At 37.8% G+C, this 18904-nt stretch overlaps 1 protein-coding gene across 1 annotated transcript; it reads left to right on the top strand.

The window, feature by feature from the left end:
- The first annotated feature begins 11479 nt into the window (after nt 1-11479).
- On the top strand, nt 11480-16028 carry LOC116247351 ((3S,6E)-nerolidol synthase 1-like). Its single transcript, XM_031619501.2, has 7 exons — nt 11480-11769; nt 12442-12706; nt 12812-13172; nt 13487-13705; nt 14342-14480; nt 14845-15096; nt 15604-16028. The coding sequence occupies exons 1-7, from the start codon at nt 11548-11550 to the stop codon at nt 15895-15897; spliced, it is 1752 nt and encodes a 583-aa protein (XP_031475361.1). The 5' UTR covers nt 11480-11547; the 3' UTR covers nt 15898-16028.
- Nucleotides 16029-18904: the final 2876 nt, after the last annotated feature.

The raw sequence follows: 18904 nt of genomic DNA, 5'->3' as shown, positions 1-18904 counted from the left end.
ATTGGCAACAGAAGAACCAATTCGATGAAAAGACTCAAAGGCGGGCGTCGGTTGTGTGGAACTAGAGCCCAATTCCCAATGAATTGGAGGAACGAGCCTCTAATTCATTTATATAGAACAAGACGACCAACCTTCGTCTGCACTGCAGGATCCGGAAAATGTGATTCTCGTGATGATCCCCGCTTTCTTGGAACCTCGTTGTAGGCAATCATAGAAAAGCATGTGCATATCTTTTCTCCTTAGCTAGACAATTTGGACCCGCATCCCAACGTCAGACATCAATTCGAAATGAGGAAAATATAGAACGTTAATGTATAGGCAGATACACTGCCAATCGGCAGGTTTATAAAATCAGAATATAGGAGATTGAATCAAACCATGTGATCGGCCAAAACGTGCATTAATTCCATATCCGGCTAACATACTAATAAAAAACAAATTGAAAATCATTTTAAATTTAAGTTTTTTCTATAGCCTATATACACACGTTGGTTCGTTTTAAAATATATGTTAATTTCAAAGGTTAATTTGCGAAGTTGGTGATCAGGAAACGGAGATTCACAACAATTTCAGAAAGTATGATAACTTTAATAAAGACCGAAATAAAGTTTTCCATGTGACAATTGATCTTATGCATGATAATTTTAGAAACATCCGGAAAGTATGACAATTGATCAGACGTACTTTTCCATGTGACAAGCATGCACCAAGTTTTTTTTGCTGAGGCTTTTTTTTTTTTTTTTTCCTGGCGTGGAGTTTGTGCGTGCCCTCATGTGTGGGCAAGGGACGTTGATGCGGTTCTTTGTCTTCTGACAATAATTTCAGTCATCAGACTTGGTACCCAAAGGCTGTTAAGAGGGAGGTATTTCTTCCACCATTAATGGCCATCGGATCAACACAGCCCTATTGAGAGTATGGATGTCGATTCCCCTTTCACCAACCGGCTTACACAAGGTTGTCCAACTACAAAAATGATATTTTCTCTGTTAAAAACTTGTTCTCTCTTAAAAAATTTCTACTCCGCCCATATGTCCAACTGAGCTTGATGACCCCGCCGCTGGTGATCAGTGTCAGCCCAAACAAAATTGGCAAGAAGCTTATCAATTTTCCAGACTGTAGCAGCGGCAAGTCCAAGGGCTCTACCCCAGTAAGCAGAGCACAACAACTGTCGCAGAATGGGAAGTTTCGTTTCGATGGAACCCTTTTTGTGCTTCCGTCAGGGAACTAGTTCTGTAAGTTTGTCGTTTGCTTCGGAAAGCAAGCCACACCAGCTGCGGCCATACCGTCTTCCCTTAAACAAAGTGTTCTCCACAGTTGAAAGATGCTCGAGAGTTTTAAGGCAGACTGCCGATTTTAAGACCGTTGAATGGACTGATGATTTCATTCGGTCACTCGCACCAGGTGACCACTTATCCCCACTGTTTAGAGTCAGCTTTAAGTCACGGGAGTCCGCATTAAGTCATTAAGTCGGGTGCCGGACATGGGTGCAGCTCCAACTCACATCCGAGCCTAATTAAAATGTCATATTATTAAATTTTATTTTGTTATATATATAATAAATTGAAAAAAAATAATAATAAAATACCATCACTGCACCGTTCCAGCACCTGTACCAACACTGGCACCAGCACCCGCATCAACACGGAACCGAGCACTAAAGTGACATAGGTCAGTTTCATATTTCCTCTCTCTAAAGTAAATATAACTAACAGATGTCAGCAGCCCTCCTCCCAAGCTTCAACCTAACCAGACAATACATCTCAGCCACCAACCGATCAACAAAAGTCCCCTCTCTTTGGGTTTTCGGGGACCTACAATAACGACAAAGGTTTCATTTCAATGCCAATGGTGACAGAGATAACTAGAAATCGCTGGCAGCTGGTCTTTTCGATGATAAATAAAAATAGAACCTAAAAAAAAAATACCCATCATGTCAAAACATTTCATCAGTCACCGGTGGTTGGTGACAGCCATTTCTTCCATTGCTGGTCCCCAAACGTTAATTGCCAGTTTCCAACCACAATTCGTTAGTCTCTAGGTCGTCTAACGCCGGACGCAGTGAAGAAGAAAGAACGATGTGCAAGACCTCCTAAAGATGACGACGACAGTCTCAGCTCCCTCTTTTTCAGGTTCTCAGGAACCTACAATCACGACAAAGGGTTTCAATGCAGAAAGAGAGATAACTAGAAATCGCTGGCCACTGATTTTTCTGTTGATAAATAAAAATAAAACCTAAAACAAAAAAGAAATAGATAAAAATATCCATCATCTCAAAACATTTCAGTCAGTCACACGTGGTGGTTGGTTGGTGACAGCCATTTCTGCCGTCGCTGGTCCCCAAACATCAATCACTAGTCTCCAGTCTCCAGCCACTGGGTGTCTAACGCGGGACGCAGTGAAGAAGAAAGAATGAACTTCCAAAGGATCCACTTTCAGTTATACATTGTGCATATCTTAGAACTTCAAGAAGCAAAAAACGAGTATGTAGATCTATTGTAAAAGGCTGAACATTTATTTCTCCATAGAGTCCACTTCAACAGAATTGGCCTTGTTAATTTGAGTTTTCCAAGATATATATTGGAATTAAAAGTTTCACATTATCCTATCCGGTGGTGGAGCTGAGATTTTCTTGTTTTGTTGGAGGGGGTACAATTTTTTTTTTTTTTTGAAAGGGGTTCATTATAGTTTTCAAAACTTTCACAAGGGCCAAACAAAGTTTTTTGAAAATATAATACGTAAATCTTGAATTTTAAAATCTCAAAAGGGGTGTGCGGATGGCCAGGCCCCTAGCTATGGCACTTCATAATTTAAGCACACACTACGTGACAAAAAATGAAATATAGTGTTTCATAAGGGGTGGTTTGAGAACAATAATATATGGATACATGCATCTAACCCAAAAATTAGTTAAATTCATTGGACACTTTAACACATCTAGACACATTTCCCTTGTTTATATGTTAAAGAAATGGTTGTTCAAACTTTGTTTATAGTCACAACTCACAAGCAACTCCATGATAACTATAGAAAGAGAATGGGAAGAAAAAAATTCTTGTACTTAAATTTTTATTTGCTATTGAACAAAGAAAGTGAGGAAGAGAGAGGTTTTCCTTTCGTTTGGTGGATAGGTTCCTGATGAACCAAACCATGTGCTTCCTGTTTCCTCATTTCTTTCATTTTCATTAGAGTTTTGGCTTCCACCAGATTTGAAGTCTAGCCTAGGCAGGCCCAACCCCATTTTGGAGGCTTGGGCTCAGGCTCGGCCGACCCTATCCCCAACCCCATTTTGGAGGCTTGGGCTCAGGCTCGGCCGACCCTATCGGTTCAGCGTGGCACTGCTCTGTTAAATGTTAGTAAAAAGGTTACTTTATATATATATATATATAAATATATATATATGTATATATATATTTCTAATTAATAAAATTATAGGCCGCAACTAGCCCGGTGCCCACTCTCATCTATGATACACTACAATATAAGGTATTTCATTTTTGTTAAATGGAAAAAGGAAAAAAGTTGTACTTGGTTTTCGATATAGTGATGTTGCAACTACAGTGGATCATTATAGACTTGATTTGCCAAGGTCATCAAAACAGCCCTTCTTTTCCAAGGCTTTAACTAATAGGAAGCTAACAGTTTTGTTCGGGTTGGACCCTACTAAGAGAATCATATCTGAGCCCAAACTTATATTAGTAAATCAGAACATGTAAAATACCTCGAAATGTAATGAAAAAAGTTTAAAAAAAAAAAAATCTTTAAAATACCTCAACTACCTCTTTTTTTTTTCATATACGTTGTGTGCACGACTCCGGTTTGTGACAACAGGGTTTGAAGATAGGGTTTATGCCCTGTCCTTTTAAACATAACATATAAACTGCTTGGAGTTTAGCTGCTGCGAATATTGCTGTAATTATTTATTCTTTTAATAATATATCAAAAATCAACTGATATATCCTTTTATCACTAAAAATGAACTTGTGATGACGAAGTTCAATTTATTTGTAATGTTTGCAGTTTGTGTGGGCAATTGCACACACAAAAATTAACAAGGATCAGATTCTCTTCATATGGAAATTATTTCAGTTGCCTAGTGAAAATGATGTATAGGTAGGAGAGAAGCCAAGAAAGGGCTGGCAAGAGCCTTGACCCCTCTTTTTAAAAAAAAAAAGTACATGTAAATTTTGAAAATTTTCATTTATTATATATAAAAAATTTACAAAATTGATAATTTGGTCCTTATCAAAATTTAGAAACTATAATTCAACTTTTTTTAATTAAAAATCCTGAACTCCGGTTGCTTGGTAGTGAGGACATAAAGCAGGTGAAGTTAAAGTAGTGGTACCATGTGTGAAATTGTATTTCCAGGTGCAGAATGTCACTTCTCATCAAACATGTTCATTCGTCAAAGGCAAATCTTGATGATATTGAATAAAAAAGTAGCAAAATAAATAACGTGCTTCTTCTTTTCCTCATGCCTCGCCCGCCACATATATAAAGAAACAATGACAACAACATGAACTTGTCATTCTGCTGCTCACGCCACTGGGGTGGGGCTTCATGTCATCCATTATTTTATTTATATAGGCAGGGGTTTGCCATCCATAAAATACTTACTCTATGTTGGTTTTTTTCGATGATACGCCAATACCATTGATGGACCTTCATGATCGGCAGCAGCAGTGGCGGAGGGAGGGGGGGCCCGCTTGGGCCATGGCCCTACCCCAAGTGGAGGAAAAAAAAAATTAATTATAAAAATTTAAAAATTTTATTAATTTTATGTAGTATTCATATCCGGGTTCAAATTGGCCCAACCCCTACCTGGATCCAACTCCAACTCCATGGCCCGCCCCACTTTTGTTTGCCCTAGGTTTTCAAAAAAGGAAAAACGCACGAGGGAGAGAAAACGAGAGATAAAGAGAGAAGAAGAGGGTCTGAGAGTGATAAAGAAAACCAGTGAGAGAAAAAGGGAGCACCGACTACCGCACTGAAGAAGGTCTGCAGCGTGACGAAAAGGAAGAGACAAGAGGCGCTGAGCACGAGCACGCTGGTCGCTGCTGCCTGCTAGCTTCAAGAAGAGGTGGGGCCATTTCCTGACTTTCTTCTCTGTTCATTTTTGTTGCTTAGTGAAATATGGTGGGGCCGTTTTTTTCATTTAGTTTTTGTGTTTCTTTTTTGTTAACCTTGTCTGTCATTTTTCTTTTGTCTATGGTGGACCGTGGGTTTCTAATTTCTATTATGCACATTATTTATTTTTTAACTTTGAATCTTAATCGTTCACAGTTTCATCGTTTTCCATGACTTTTCCTGCCGTGATTTATTTTTCCTAGTCTTAATTTCTAAGATTTTGACGTTTTGTGAACACAATCTTAACGTGGCTTGGCAGATTTTTCTCTGCATCCACGAACTGTTTATGGGCTTCAATGCTTCATTGATGGCTGCCGTTCTCACATGTTTTTTACTTTGCAGTCATGTTTTCAGTACCCAGTACCCACGGCATTCTTTTTACTTTAAGTGGGATTTGGGATACCCCATACAATCACTCACATAAATAGATAAAATTAACATTGGAACTTCCTTATAAATGGGACTTGCAGCAATTTGTTTTAAGTCAAAGGAAAAAGAAACGTTGCATTTTCCACTTCTGTGAATTGAGGAGGAAGAAAAGTTGCTTGAAATTTCAGGAGGAAGACAAATCAGCAGGCTGCCTCTCTAGTCGAACATGATTTTTTTTTCTTTTTAGTTTGTGTTTCTAAAAATTGTTATAAAATATGTATTCTGTCACTAAAAAAATCATAGGCAAGCAATTGTCATCACTATTGAACCTTTCACAACGGATTTTTGCAACACAAAATTTTAAAAAAAAATCATTCACTGCAGAGGCAACCAATTGAGTTCAATTCTCTAAAAGGGAATACATGCAGTTAGAAGAGTTGGTGGGTGTGTTGAATCTTGTATCTAATCTCTCTGGAGTTTGGACCACAATGAAGAAAGAAAGATAAGCCAAATCAATGGCATCAAAAATACTGTTCGATTTTCCTTGTCTCTTGTTTTAACGAAAAGGGAAAACTCCAAATTGGCAGATTTCACATGTAAATGCTGGACAGACTTTTTGCTATATTACAGAACAACAATTTGATCTTTATGACTCTTTTCACAGTATAACCTGTTGGTGTTGTTCTCATGGAGTAGTGATATCTGCCCTGTTGGTGACATAATGCATTTACATGACACTGCAACTTGATTAATGATGTGTGTGGATGAATCATAGAGGAGTCCATAGTATTACTCAAAGAAGCACAAGGTTGCAGGACAACCCAGATCCACATCATCAAGATTTTGTCCTTGGATTTAGTGATACACTAGGCACACTATCTGACATTAGTAGTCTTAAAGATGAGAAAATGAAGCACCAGTCAGCAATATGATCAACACATCAAGATGAACTTAGTAGAGTAGGAGAACTTGGTGAAATAGGAGAGTAGCAGCGAAAGAACTTGTTGATTGGCATCCGTCATTTCACTTAAATGTTTTAAGTTAAATGGCGATTTGATGAGAAGTGAAAAAAGTTAAATGGCATCTGTAGGAATTTATAAAAGTAGCTTCATAAAGGCCTAAAATCATTCTTTGTTTTATTTTTCAGACTTTACTTCACTTGTGGTAATTCGAAAAGCAAGTTAGCGAGGGGAGAAAACAACTCTTCATTGTTCTACATAGTGCAAGAGGTTCAACAGGTAAATTTTCTTTATCTATTGTTTATAAGGTGGTTGATTTTAAATTCCTGCTTTTCACAAGTTAAAATTTGAGTACTTTCTTCGTTGTGTATAAATCTTATTGTCTATTTTAAATTTCAGATTTTTTGTGTTAGCTTATTGAGAAAATGAAGAAAAGTATACAAGATTATTTCAAAAAGAAACAAGTTATTGATCAAGTGAGAGAAAACCAAGAGGGAGAAAACCAGGAGGGAGAAGACCAAAATGCTGGTTGTTCTAGTCCAAAAGCTCTTGATGTGGTTCTTTTTTACTCAGATTCTCCACCTTTTAAGTATTCAAAAATTGAAACTGTAGAAAGCATCGTGCGTGATCCAAGGTTGCGACGTCCTATATGGGAGATACCAATAAATAAGAGAGATGAAGTTAGGCGAGCATATATCAATTATGGGTTATATCAGCATAAGCTTCATAGATATCCAGTGTCAGGTTCTTCAAGTCATCCTCGTAAATTTCAAAGTTCTTGGTTTCAAAGATTTCCATGGTTAGAATATTCTCCAAAGACAGATAGTGCATATTGTTTACCATGTTATCTTTTCTGTACTCCACATTCAAATGACAGTCCATTTATTACTGAAGGATTCAGAGCTTGGAAGAGGGTGGGTGGTAGTGAGAAAACATGTGCTTTTCGTAGTCATGAAGGGACAAGTCAAAATTCGCCTCATAATATGAATGTGCGAGCATTTAATGACTTAAGTCGTCAAAGCGTACACATAGATAAAATGATTGAAAAGCAAAGTTCAGAGCTTGTTTACAACAATCGTTTGAGATTGAAGGCATCTGTGGACACAGTTCGTTGGTTGGCGTTCCAAGCTTGTGCTTTTAGAGGCCATGATGAAAGTTCAAGTTCATTAAATCAAGGTAACTTTATTGAGTTCATTAAAATTTTAGCTAATTATAATGACAAAGTTGCACAAGTTGTTTTGGATAATGCCCCCAAAAATGCTAAATATACATCACCAACAGTTCAGAAAGAAATTTTACATGTTTTTGCAAGTAAAGTGAGATCTAAAATTATAGAAGAAATTGGTGATGCTAAATATTGTATTATTATTGATGAAGCTCGAGATGAGACCAAGAGAGAGCAAATGGCTGTTGTTCTTAGATTTGTTAATAAGCAATGTCAAGTTCAAGAGCGATTTTTTGATGTTGTGCATGTGAGGGATACTACAGCAATTACATTGAAGAATGCAGTTTTCACTTTGTTGTCTCAACATAATCTCAGTATTCAAGATATACGAGGTCAAGGATATGATGGTGCCAGTAATATGCAAGGTGAATGGAATGGATTGCAAGCATTAATTTTGAATGAATGTCCTTATGCATATTATGTTCATTGTTTTGCTCATAAATTACAACTTGCACTTGTGGCAGCTTCAAGAGAAGTTGTTGATGTTCATAGCTTTTTTGAACAGTTGACATATATAATTAATGTTGTTAGTGCAAGCAGTAAACGCAATGATGAATTGCACGAAGCTCAAGCAAACGAAATTGCATTTAGAATTGCTACAGATGAACTTCAGACAGGAAGAGGACTTAATCAAATTGGATCACTACAACGGTCTGGTGATACTAGATGGGGATCTCATTTTTCGTCTGTGTGTAGTTTGATAAAAATGTTCTATGTAGCATGTGTAGTATTGGAAAATTTAAGAGATAATGGATCAACATATCAAATACGGGGTGAAGGTAATTCAGCTTACAAAATGATAATATCATTTGACTTTGTAATTTATTTTGCATTTGGTACAAGAAATTTTGGGACAGAGTGATATTCTTTGTCAGGCATTACAGAGAGAAAGACAAGACATTCTAAATGCAATGGTTTTGGTTTGTAATTCAAAAAAGTTTCTACAAGAACTTAGAGAGACTAGTTGTGATTCATTTATAGATACTGTGAGAGCATTTTGTATGACACATGATATCCCTATTCCAGATATAGATGCTCAATATTTTGTAAGAGGATCACGTTCTCGTCGTGAACATAATTTCATTACAGTGAGACATCATTATCATGTTGATATTTTTATTGCTTCCATTGATTCTCAGTTGGTAGAGTTGAATAATAGATTTAATGAGAATTCTATGGAAATACTTCGTTTGATGTCGACATTCAACCCTAGAGATCAATATGAGTCGTTTAATGCACAAGATGCATACACTCTTGCACAGAAGTTCTATCCTGAAGATTTTCTTGACTCAGATTTTATGAGTTTAAATTATCAGTTGAGACATTACAAGAATGATATTTGTCATCATCCAAGTTTTCAAAATTTGGGTACACTATCAGATGTATGTGAAGTATTGATACGAAGTAGAAAAAGTGAAGAATATCCTTATGTATACAGGTTGCTTAGTCTCATTCTAACACTTCCTGTCTCCACTGCAACCACAGAAAGGGCATTCTCTGCTATGAAACTTATTAAAACAAGGTTGCGTAACAAAATGGAGGATGAATTCTTTGCAGATTGTCTACTTTTGTATATTGAAAAAGAAATTGCTCAAATGTATGATTCAGATGATATCATTGATGCCTTTTACAAGATGAAAAGCCGTAGAGCACAATTACAATAGGTAAAGTATTTTGTTGCATCCTTTTTATGTTAATGTTTATTTGAGTTATTATTTAGTTGCAATAATAAATGGTATATTTTTTATTTACATTTTATTGTGCAGGTGAATGAATGATGATATGGAACTATTTTCAATAAAAATAAAGGCAAAAACAGATTGTATTGTATAGAAAGAATGCAAAATTGCTTGTTTTAGGTAAGTAATATTTATTTTGGTTTTCTAGTTTGTAGATGTCTTTGTTTGCTATATTTTTGTTGTGATGTTTGTATGTGCACTTTATGTCCACACCTACGTCACTGTAATAGAAATAGAGCACCTTATCTGTTTAGGATAGATCGCGTTTTGTGCTAATGACACAAACAATTATTAAAATGTGCCGTAGGACAGGTCGCGCTTCACGTTCATGACGTGGGCAATTTTATACGACATATGCTCACTTTTAATACACTATGGTTTTTAAATGTCTAAAGTGTGTGAGTATATATATATATATATATATATATATATATATATATATAATGTATTACAGTTAGTTGGACCGTTCGGCTCGCCCTGAGAAAAAATCCTGGCTCCGCCCCTGGGCAGCAGCAGGAGCTTTAAGTATATTTTCACACCAACCCACAAAATTTACTTCATTTATATATTGATATTTCATTTATTGTTTTAAATTTTTTGGATGTGAATGTTCTTAACCAGTAGTGCTCCTCCTTTAACCAGAAATTTTTTAACTCCTCATTCTCAAAAAATTAAATTATGACCGACCAGTTGCGTCGTCAATGAGTGCTTGAATCTTTTGAAAATCTGAATAATCTCAATTAATTTTATTGAAACTTAAAAGGAAAAGCTTTTTCCCTTGGAAAACTTTTTAATAGCGCCTCTAATTTTATGATATCTGGTAACCTAGAAAGTGTGTGCTTGTATTGGGTCAGAAAAAGTACACTAAATTGCATAAATTTCACCAACAATCAAATAAATTAATTAATTTAAACTAAGGGCCGGTTCTTGTGTTATGGCACAAGAGGCGTTTTTGAGAGTTTCTTTGCCTAAATAAATATAGTCACGTGGACGGTTTTTGTAAATACAACTACTGTCTGTATGCACTAATAATGCAAAGTACGGATGATTGATTTGCTTTCTAGTAAGTTATAAAGAAAGGGAAAGAAGAGTTTGCAATGCAATATTCTCTAGCTAAAAATGAGAATTCCTAGCTAAAAATGTTTGTATAGCTGATGGGAGGGCAATCAATTATTATATGTAGGTAAGTAAGCAAGGCATATGAAATTGGACAAAGAATTGTTTTGCAAAAGTACCCGCCTTTATTTATTTTTGCTTTTCTAACACATGCATATTCAGGTTGCATTGCAGTCAATCTTGACTGGAGGGAAATCAATTATCTATAGATGTGAAATTGGACAAAATAAATACAAAGAATTGTTTTGCAAAATTACCTTTTACACATGCAAATATAAGTTGCACTTTGCAGTCAATTTTGACTGGAATGGTTGGTCCGTTGACTTGACAGCGAGATGTAGGGTCTAATTAAATAATATAGTTCCAATACCCTCATGTGGAGAAAGGTCGGTGTCTTCTTCATTGAACTAATAATGCAAAGGAGACGTAAATGACTAATTTGCAAAGCCACACGGCAATTATTTTGGAGAACCAACCTCCTTTTAGTTTCTTCGAACCTTCATAATCCACAATTATTTTGTGCTGTTAGAGCCGCATGCCATTAGTCCAATCCTTTATTCTTGATATTTTTTGGGCTTTGAAACGTTTCTTTTTCACTTTGTCAGGAGCTTTTAAATTATTTTTTTATTTTTTGATATTTTTTCATAATTAAAAGTTAATTTTCCTGTCCACAAATTTATTTCGATCCCGATTCCGATTGATTCACAGATTCACCCAATCGGTTCTGACACCATTGCTCATAACAACACTTTCTTTTTGTAGGTTTCAGTGTGCTGTGCAACGATGAAGCTGCCAAACTGGTACGAGCTAGGTTCTCTCTCTCGTGAATTTGTCGACAAGCAAAGGGTAGCCGTGGAAAGGGAAGAAAAGAATGGGCCGGCTCCTTCTATAAATGCTACATCGACGTTGTGGTCCGACCGTCGACCGGCATCCTTCTTCTCCGTTTCTCGATCACTCGCCGGCAAGGGAAGAACAGTTCTGATCTCATCATCCTCTCTCTTTTATCAGTACCATGTCAACTACTTCCTGCTTTTGCCTTTTGCCTTCCGCAACCATCGACCAGCGCCCACCGAGGATGCAGCAGAGAGAGGCACTGAATAAGAACGTCAGCAACTCTACTTCCTCCGCCACCCAATTAAACGGCAACCTTCCGCTCGTCCCTCGTTTGAGTCCCAACTATCGGAGCAGCACTTCGGAGCACAACTTGGTCTCTTCGCTAGCCAGAGAGAGGAAGGCAAGTATATATCAAGTGAATTCTGGTGTCCTGGGCATGCTCGATCGTCCGTCAGATTTACCATTGGGATCGCGTACCCAAGTGGGGATTAACAGGTCGCTGAATCGATGAACACTGTCGTCCTGATCGGATCCATAGGCTGCTCCCGAGGCACAGTTACTATCTATGATCAGACGCATGGTTCATGGCTGTGTTGGGAGAGTGTGATTATTTTTGTTCCTCAGTTCCCGTCTGTTTCATCCAGCGGAAAGGGAAATCGAACATTCTCCTTCTACTGGAGTCAACCGAACGTCCCACCGTTTATATCTTTGACCCCTCGGAAAACAGACCACTCACTTTTGGTTGAGTGATCAAACAAAAAGAAGCACATATTTTTGTCATGATCCCCGTTTTGCTCTAGCTGGGGAGCCATTTTTTTTATTTGTTATCCCGTTTTCTTTGGTTCCACGGTTGGGTTCTTCAGTCTTTAAGGCTCTCCAACACGGGTGTCTGTGTTTGGGGCTCAAACACTAAACCAGACTAGAGATTAAATAGAAGTTAGGGAGGAGTCTTACCATTTAAATTCATCAAACAAACTAAAACCAATGGCTCAATTTAATTTTATGAAATCAGTGTCTTTTTAAGCAATAATAAGTAAAGTTATTGTTAAAATTTGCCAGCATTGATACACAGGTTGTGTCCTTACAAAGGATGGAGGCGTTGAAGAACAAAGTGAGGTTGATTCTCAGATCTGCTGCAAACACGTCGGAGATGTTGAGTTTGGTAGATGCCATCCAGCAGCTAGGGGTCGCTTATTATTTCGAAGAAGAGATTGGAAACATTTTGAGCTGCGTTCGTGGTAATTTATTGAATGATGGTATGATCAAAGAGCTTGATCTCCATGATGTGAGTCTTGCATTCAGACTGCTGAGACAACATGGTTGCTATGTCTCCCCAGGTAAACTTGAAACGAAAACAGTTAAAAGAAAAACTTTCTTTCCTTCATTTTCCGTTCTTTAGAATGAAGCTGGAATTTATCATCGTGATCACGGTCCATTTGCAGGAGTTTTTGAAAGTTTCAAAGATAGGAAAGGATCATTCAAACATGAATTGGAACAAGATGTGAGGGGGCTGCTGAGTTTATATGAGGCCTCTTTTCTTGGGATAGACGGTGAAGTGTCGCTACATGAAGCTAGATCCTTCGCTACTTCACAACTGCAGCCCTTCCTGGAGGCCTCGACTAAGGTGGCCCGGGCCTTGGAGCAGCCGTTCCACCACAGCTTGGCCGGATTTCAGGCCAGGCGTTACATTCAAGATTGCCAAGATGGAGAGGACTGCAAGCATGATATCCTGATAGAGCTAGCGAAGTTGGATTGCGATTACACACAGTCCTTGTACCGGAAGGAGCTGTGGGAGGTCTCCAAGTAAGCGCGTCGATCTGATCTCCTGATTAAAGATTTCAGATACTCTGAGAAAAGTTTTATAGAATTAATTAACAAAGCCCAATCTCTGTCTTTATGACAGTCAGAAACACGAGTAGATCTGTTTTCAAGAACTTTTATTTTCAACAATTATCGGAGCAGAAAGGTTGAAAGTAAAAAGTGCTTACCAATAATTTGAGGATGCAAAAAACATTCGGTGACCTATTTGGAAGCTTCCGTTTCTTCTTTATATTCTTTATGGCATAATTTTGTATTTCTATATATAACGATGTCAATCATGGCTCCGTGCTTGCTAGGTGGTGGAAAGGACTGGGATTGGCGGAAGAGCTGGGATTTATTAGAGACCAGGTGCTGGTGTGGTTTATGTTCCCGCTCTCAATGCTGCCAGAGCCACACCTCTCGGATTGTAGGTTGAAAATTACAAAGGTAGTTGCCTTAATCTACACAATCGATGACATTTACGATGTTCGCGGATCGATGGAGGAGCTGCATCTTTTCACAGAAGCAGTTGCCAGGTGAGGGTGAACTGATCATCACCCTTTCTCTTCTGTTCTTCTTCTCCTTTCATTGCTACGTACAGTGTTTCCATCACATGGGCTTAAAGCCTATAAATTAAATTCAGGAAAACGACGTTGATTCAAACCTGCCGTTAATTTGCTTCGTGTGACGTTTAAAGAGGGAGGCACATTTTTTTCGTTCGTTTTGTCCCTTTTCGTCCTATCAATTAAATATCTTTCCTTCTGTCCTGTCGAGGATCTACCCTCTGAGCTACATTTTATGAAGTAGTGTTCTTCCTAGACCATTTTGACTACCGACAAAAGCTAGGCCTCCTAAATTCTTGACAAAAATTATTTTAAAGAAAATATGAACATTCTACCATGTTTTAATTGAAGTTGTTTTTAAGAAAAATATTTATTTTTTTACCATTGAAAATTTGATGTCATAAGAGCCATTCATTTTTTAATTATTATTATAAGAACATGTTAAACTGAAAAAATGACTTGGCATATGATTTTCATCCAAGCATTACTAAGATCATATTAATATGATTTGATTATGCATGTAATTCAGCATTCCTAGCAATTTGTGAAGAACAAATGCACCTCTTAATTTTGTGGTCTGCTAAGTACTCCATTGCTTTTTTAATTCAGGTGGGACCTAGGGTTTGTGCATACACTTCCTGCCTACCTCAGGACATGTTTCATGGCCTTACGTGATGTCACCATCGAGATCCAAAGCCACGTACAGAAAAGGCACGGGCACAATGTCTATGACAAACTGAAACAAGTGGTAGGTGAAACCGCATGATAATAAACCCTACTCTTCCTAATTCCCTTCATACAATACTTTACTTATATACATGCTTATCTTTAATATCTTTATTTTCTCTTGGTTGTTCGTTTGACAAGAAGAAGAACAAACCTCTTGTTCATCAAATACATGTTCTTATAAAACATATTCTAAGGGCACCTTGTTTTTCTTTTAAGAAACATAGTGTGATCATGGATGGTGCTCCTGAAACATGTATTTGGAAACATGGGGTTCCAAAAGATACAATATTCTTATCAAACGCTCTATTAGAGTTTCAGTTTACTCCTTTAGTTATTAATGTTTTTAAATCAACAATTGTTTTTGTGTTTGATATGTTGTATAGTGGGCGACGTTGACTCAAGCATACATGGAGGAAGCCAAGTGGAAAAGTACAAGGTTTATGCCAAAAACAGAAGAGTATCTTAGAAACAGAGTTGTGAGCACAGGGCTGCCTGCTGCTTTGGTTCACGTCTATTATCTCATGGGCTTCTCTGAGCCAAAAGATGGGCCGGTGGATGCGTTGCACCAAAGGGAAGGGCTCGTTTGGTACTCTGCCATGATTCTTAGATTGTGGGATGACTGGGGAAGCACCATGGTATGTCTTTCATCTTATGTATCTTCATCCATCCCTTTTGTTTAAGTATTTTTAAGATCACTGCTTCAGTTAGAGGACCTTATGCCCATGTCTGACGGCCACAAACTAACATTAGGTGAAGCAAACAGTGGATGCAGCTACTGATCTATGGCTTACAAATCCCCATGGATCAGTTGTGGCCTCAAATCTCAGGTATCAGGCTGTCAAACATGTAGGCAGCATTTGATAGCCTCAGATTTGAGACTCTTAGGATTTGAGAACTAATGATTTATAATCGACCCCCCCCCCCCCCCCCCACCTTTCCTTTCACATTATTAATGAAACAAATACACTTTGATATATGAAACTCTTTAATGTGTCTCCCTCCTAAAGTTCTGATAAAACAAGGTTGATATATTTATTAGAAAACAATTTTTTTTTTTTTAATTTCTCCACCTCCCTGTTTCGGATTACTTCAACCTTGCTAAGAGTTCCACGATTAATGTTGGCAATTACATGCATGTACAGGATGAGCAAGAGAGGGGATACGATGCGTCATACATAGACTGTTACATGAAGGAGTTTGGCGCAACAGAAGAAGAAGCAAGAAAACACGTTAAGCAGATGATCAGCAGCGCATGGGAGAAGATGAACAGGGAGTGCCTTGTGCTGCCTACCAACCCTAACCCTTTCCCTCCTTCCTTCGCAAGGGTAGCGCTCAATGCAGCTCGGGCCTGTCCGGTCATGTACCAATGTGAGAAGGATGGTCGCCTCTTGGACTTGGAAGAACACATCAAAATGCTTCTAGTCGATCGCATCTAGATCTGCAAATTCCTAATCTCCCTCTCTCTCTCTCTCTCTTTCTCTCTCTCTCTCTCTCTCTCTCTCTCTAGAATTATTGCTAGATTTCAACCAAGCCACATATCTGTAAACTTAAGAAAAGTATAAGTTATTGCCGCATTGTATCATTATTGTAACCATGAAGGTAGTTCCCTTCAATTTTTTCTTCACAAAAAAGAATGCTTCAAATTCATCCTCTGTTTAGCTTAGGATCATTCACATCTATTCCTCTATATATTTATTGTACTACCATATATATAAAAGAGCGAAGCAATTAGCATTCAAGGAAATAAGGAACATGTCTCATGCATTGATTAATATATACGTCATGTTGTCACCACATAAAGAGCGAGTACACTATCGTGGCCAGACAGCATGCAGCTGCTTTTCGAACAAGAGAAAAGGCTGGAAACACGAGGGTTTGATCATTGAAGTCAATTCCTTTCTTGATCTCAGCATTGGAAAACATGCACGTTCATTCCTAACTTAAAATTTCATTGAAAATGTGATCGAACGAGAAGATGCACTACCACCACTAATCATCTTCGTGTGTACCTGCGTCTGGAAAGTTTATCTGCTGCTTTGCCTACCTGTAGTCGAGCTTCATTTGAGCAATATATGGATGGTTTCGGCCCGTTCTGGCCTTCTCTAGCCTTAGCGCCATTACTCCTGTTTTCCGGATCATTAGGAATTACAGGATACGTTCTTCTTCGGTGTCGCGAAGGTTGAGGCCCTCCTCGATCGGAAGTTTACAACATATTCTGTGGATGAAGTTCCTGTTCTATGATTACAGAGACGATTCAAACGCCCTCCAAGTGAAAGAATATTCCATGAAATGTCTTTAATCATATTCCTTGTTTTTTTTTCAGTTATTACTACACGTATTTCAACTTAAATAACTTAAAATTCATTTTGGCAAGGTGGTGAAGGCCGATACGTGATATGCTGGTAACATATATTGGTTTCGAATGTGAGAAACTAAGGGGTGTTTAGTTACCTTTGATATAATCAAGATTTGAAATCCATGGATTTAATATCTGACTTTCTCCCTCAAACTTGTGTTGGACTTTTTACCCATGCTAAAAGCAAAATGTTTGGTGAATTACAGATCTTAGGGTGCATGTCACATCAGCAGCAGTGTGCATGTTTTGACAAGGCCATGGATCTAAAATATAAAGTAATCAAACACCCCAGTCTCAAGTTTCTTACCTGACACCATGAACGAATGTCATTCTGAAAACTGAAAATTGACCGCAACTTATGGTTTCCATTGTGCTTTTGGGGACGAGCAATTTGTGGCCCATCTTGAATTTTTTGATAAAATAATAATGGTTCCTATGTAAATTATATGATCACGTAACATCAACTCCTACCTCACACCTTCTTATGATGGTACTCAATGTATTCTTCTGCCATTATTTGAACACAGTATCAGATCGTTTACCTTATGGAAGCTGGCAATTTTAGAGAAGGCAAATTTACTTTGAAACCTTATAGCTTAAACCCATGTTTTTTACTCTCTTTTTTGTTGGCATGTATGGATGTGAACACTGAACTAGAGGCCTAAAATTGTAACAATAATCATATTCATCCTTTTAGGGGTCTTTGGGAAGATTAATATGCGATTAGTCCCATGCGCCTCAAAAGTACTCTATGAACCTACTCCATTTTTTGGGGCACATTTATGATACAATAACAGTATGTTATGGTTGCCAAACGACCCCTTATAATACTCTTCTTGGGCCCAGCTTGCTTATGTTTACTTTTCTCTGTGTGAGCGTGTTTGGTTTCTTAACTACATTAAGTTATGCATAGTTTTTCATATGAAACATTTGAATTTGATAGGATCCGAATCCAAGTCCAATACCGGCATCTCTTGATCAGGGCCAATCAATAATCTGGGATAGTTAGACCATTGCCAAATTATACAGAAAACATTACTCTTGCACTGTACTTTCGACCTCTGTTCTGTTAAAACTAAAAAGTATGTTTGAATGGGCTAAGATTTTTTTTTCCTAAACAGTGTAAAGATGCCGTAAATGTGGTTTGCATTCGGAAGAGTATCCTGAGAGCCTAGTCAACCAGAACGTAGGAGAGTGACTGGAGGGACTTGTGGCACGACTTAAAAATCTAGAACAAAACGGCTGCACTGATGGGAGCGCGCTTATTTTGAGCGTGCGAGAGATAAACTGTCTCATGACTCGATGTCAACAATTGATTCAAGCATGCTGTTTAGGTTTAGGACGTGTTTGAGTCGAACCAAGAAATGCTTGTAAAAAATGTCACAACCATTTGACTCCTCATGGCGCCAAATCATGCAGTCTTAGGTACTTTTCCAATCTTATCAATCGGAACTTCGCTGAGTTTAAAAGAAACTAGCGGTTCCTGCCAGCCCTTTTCAAGCAAAAGAACTATATTGTCGACCACCCTTCTCTGTGTGTTTTCATGGGTACATACGTTGACAACTTGACTTAGGTGCACCGGACTTAGGCTAGTGGTGGAGCCATATGTGGGCACTTGCCCATACGATCGTATAGGGGCAGAACTAAGAAGCTAAAATATAATTTTAAAATTTTAACAAAGGCGAAAATAAAATTTTTCAAATTTTTTATATATGTTAAACTAATGTTTTTGAAATTTACATATAAATTTTTGAATTTTTTCAAATGTTAGCCAAAGCCCCTGCTATTGCCATCAATTATTTTCTCATTTATAATAAATATTGGTGTCTTTAAAAGTCTAAAATTTTTTGAATTGGCGCTCCTCTTGGTCTTATTATCAATTAAAAAAAATATTCAACCCACCAAAATCTTTTTTTTTTTTAAATATGTACAATGGAGAAGACCTGTTTCTGATGTGCATGATGATCCGACTACGAGCCATTTTGATTATCGGGACGGTCAAGATGGACCCGGAACAGTTTCGAGCGTAGCCGAATCGAGTTTCATTCCAATTTCCATCGGGTGTCCCCAAAAGAGACGAATCGGGT

This window comes from Nymphaea colorata, chromosome 1 (assembly GCF_008831285.2).
Source record: "Nymphaea colorata isolate Beijing-Zhang1983 chromosome 1, ASM883128v2, whole genome shotgun sequence".
NCBI lineage: Eukaryota > Viridiplantae > Streptophyta > Magnoliopsida > Nymphaeales > Nymphaeaceae > Nymphaea > Nymphaea colorata.
Note: the sequence above shows the minus strand (reverse complement) of the source record. Positions and strands in the feature narration are given on the sequence as shown.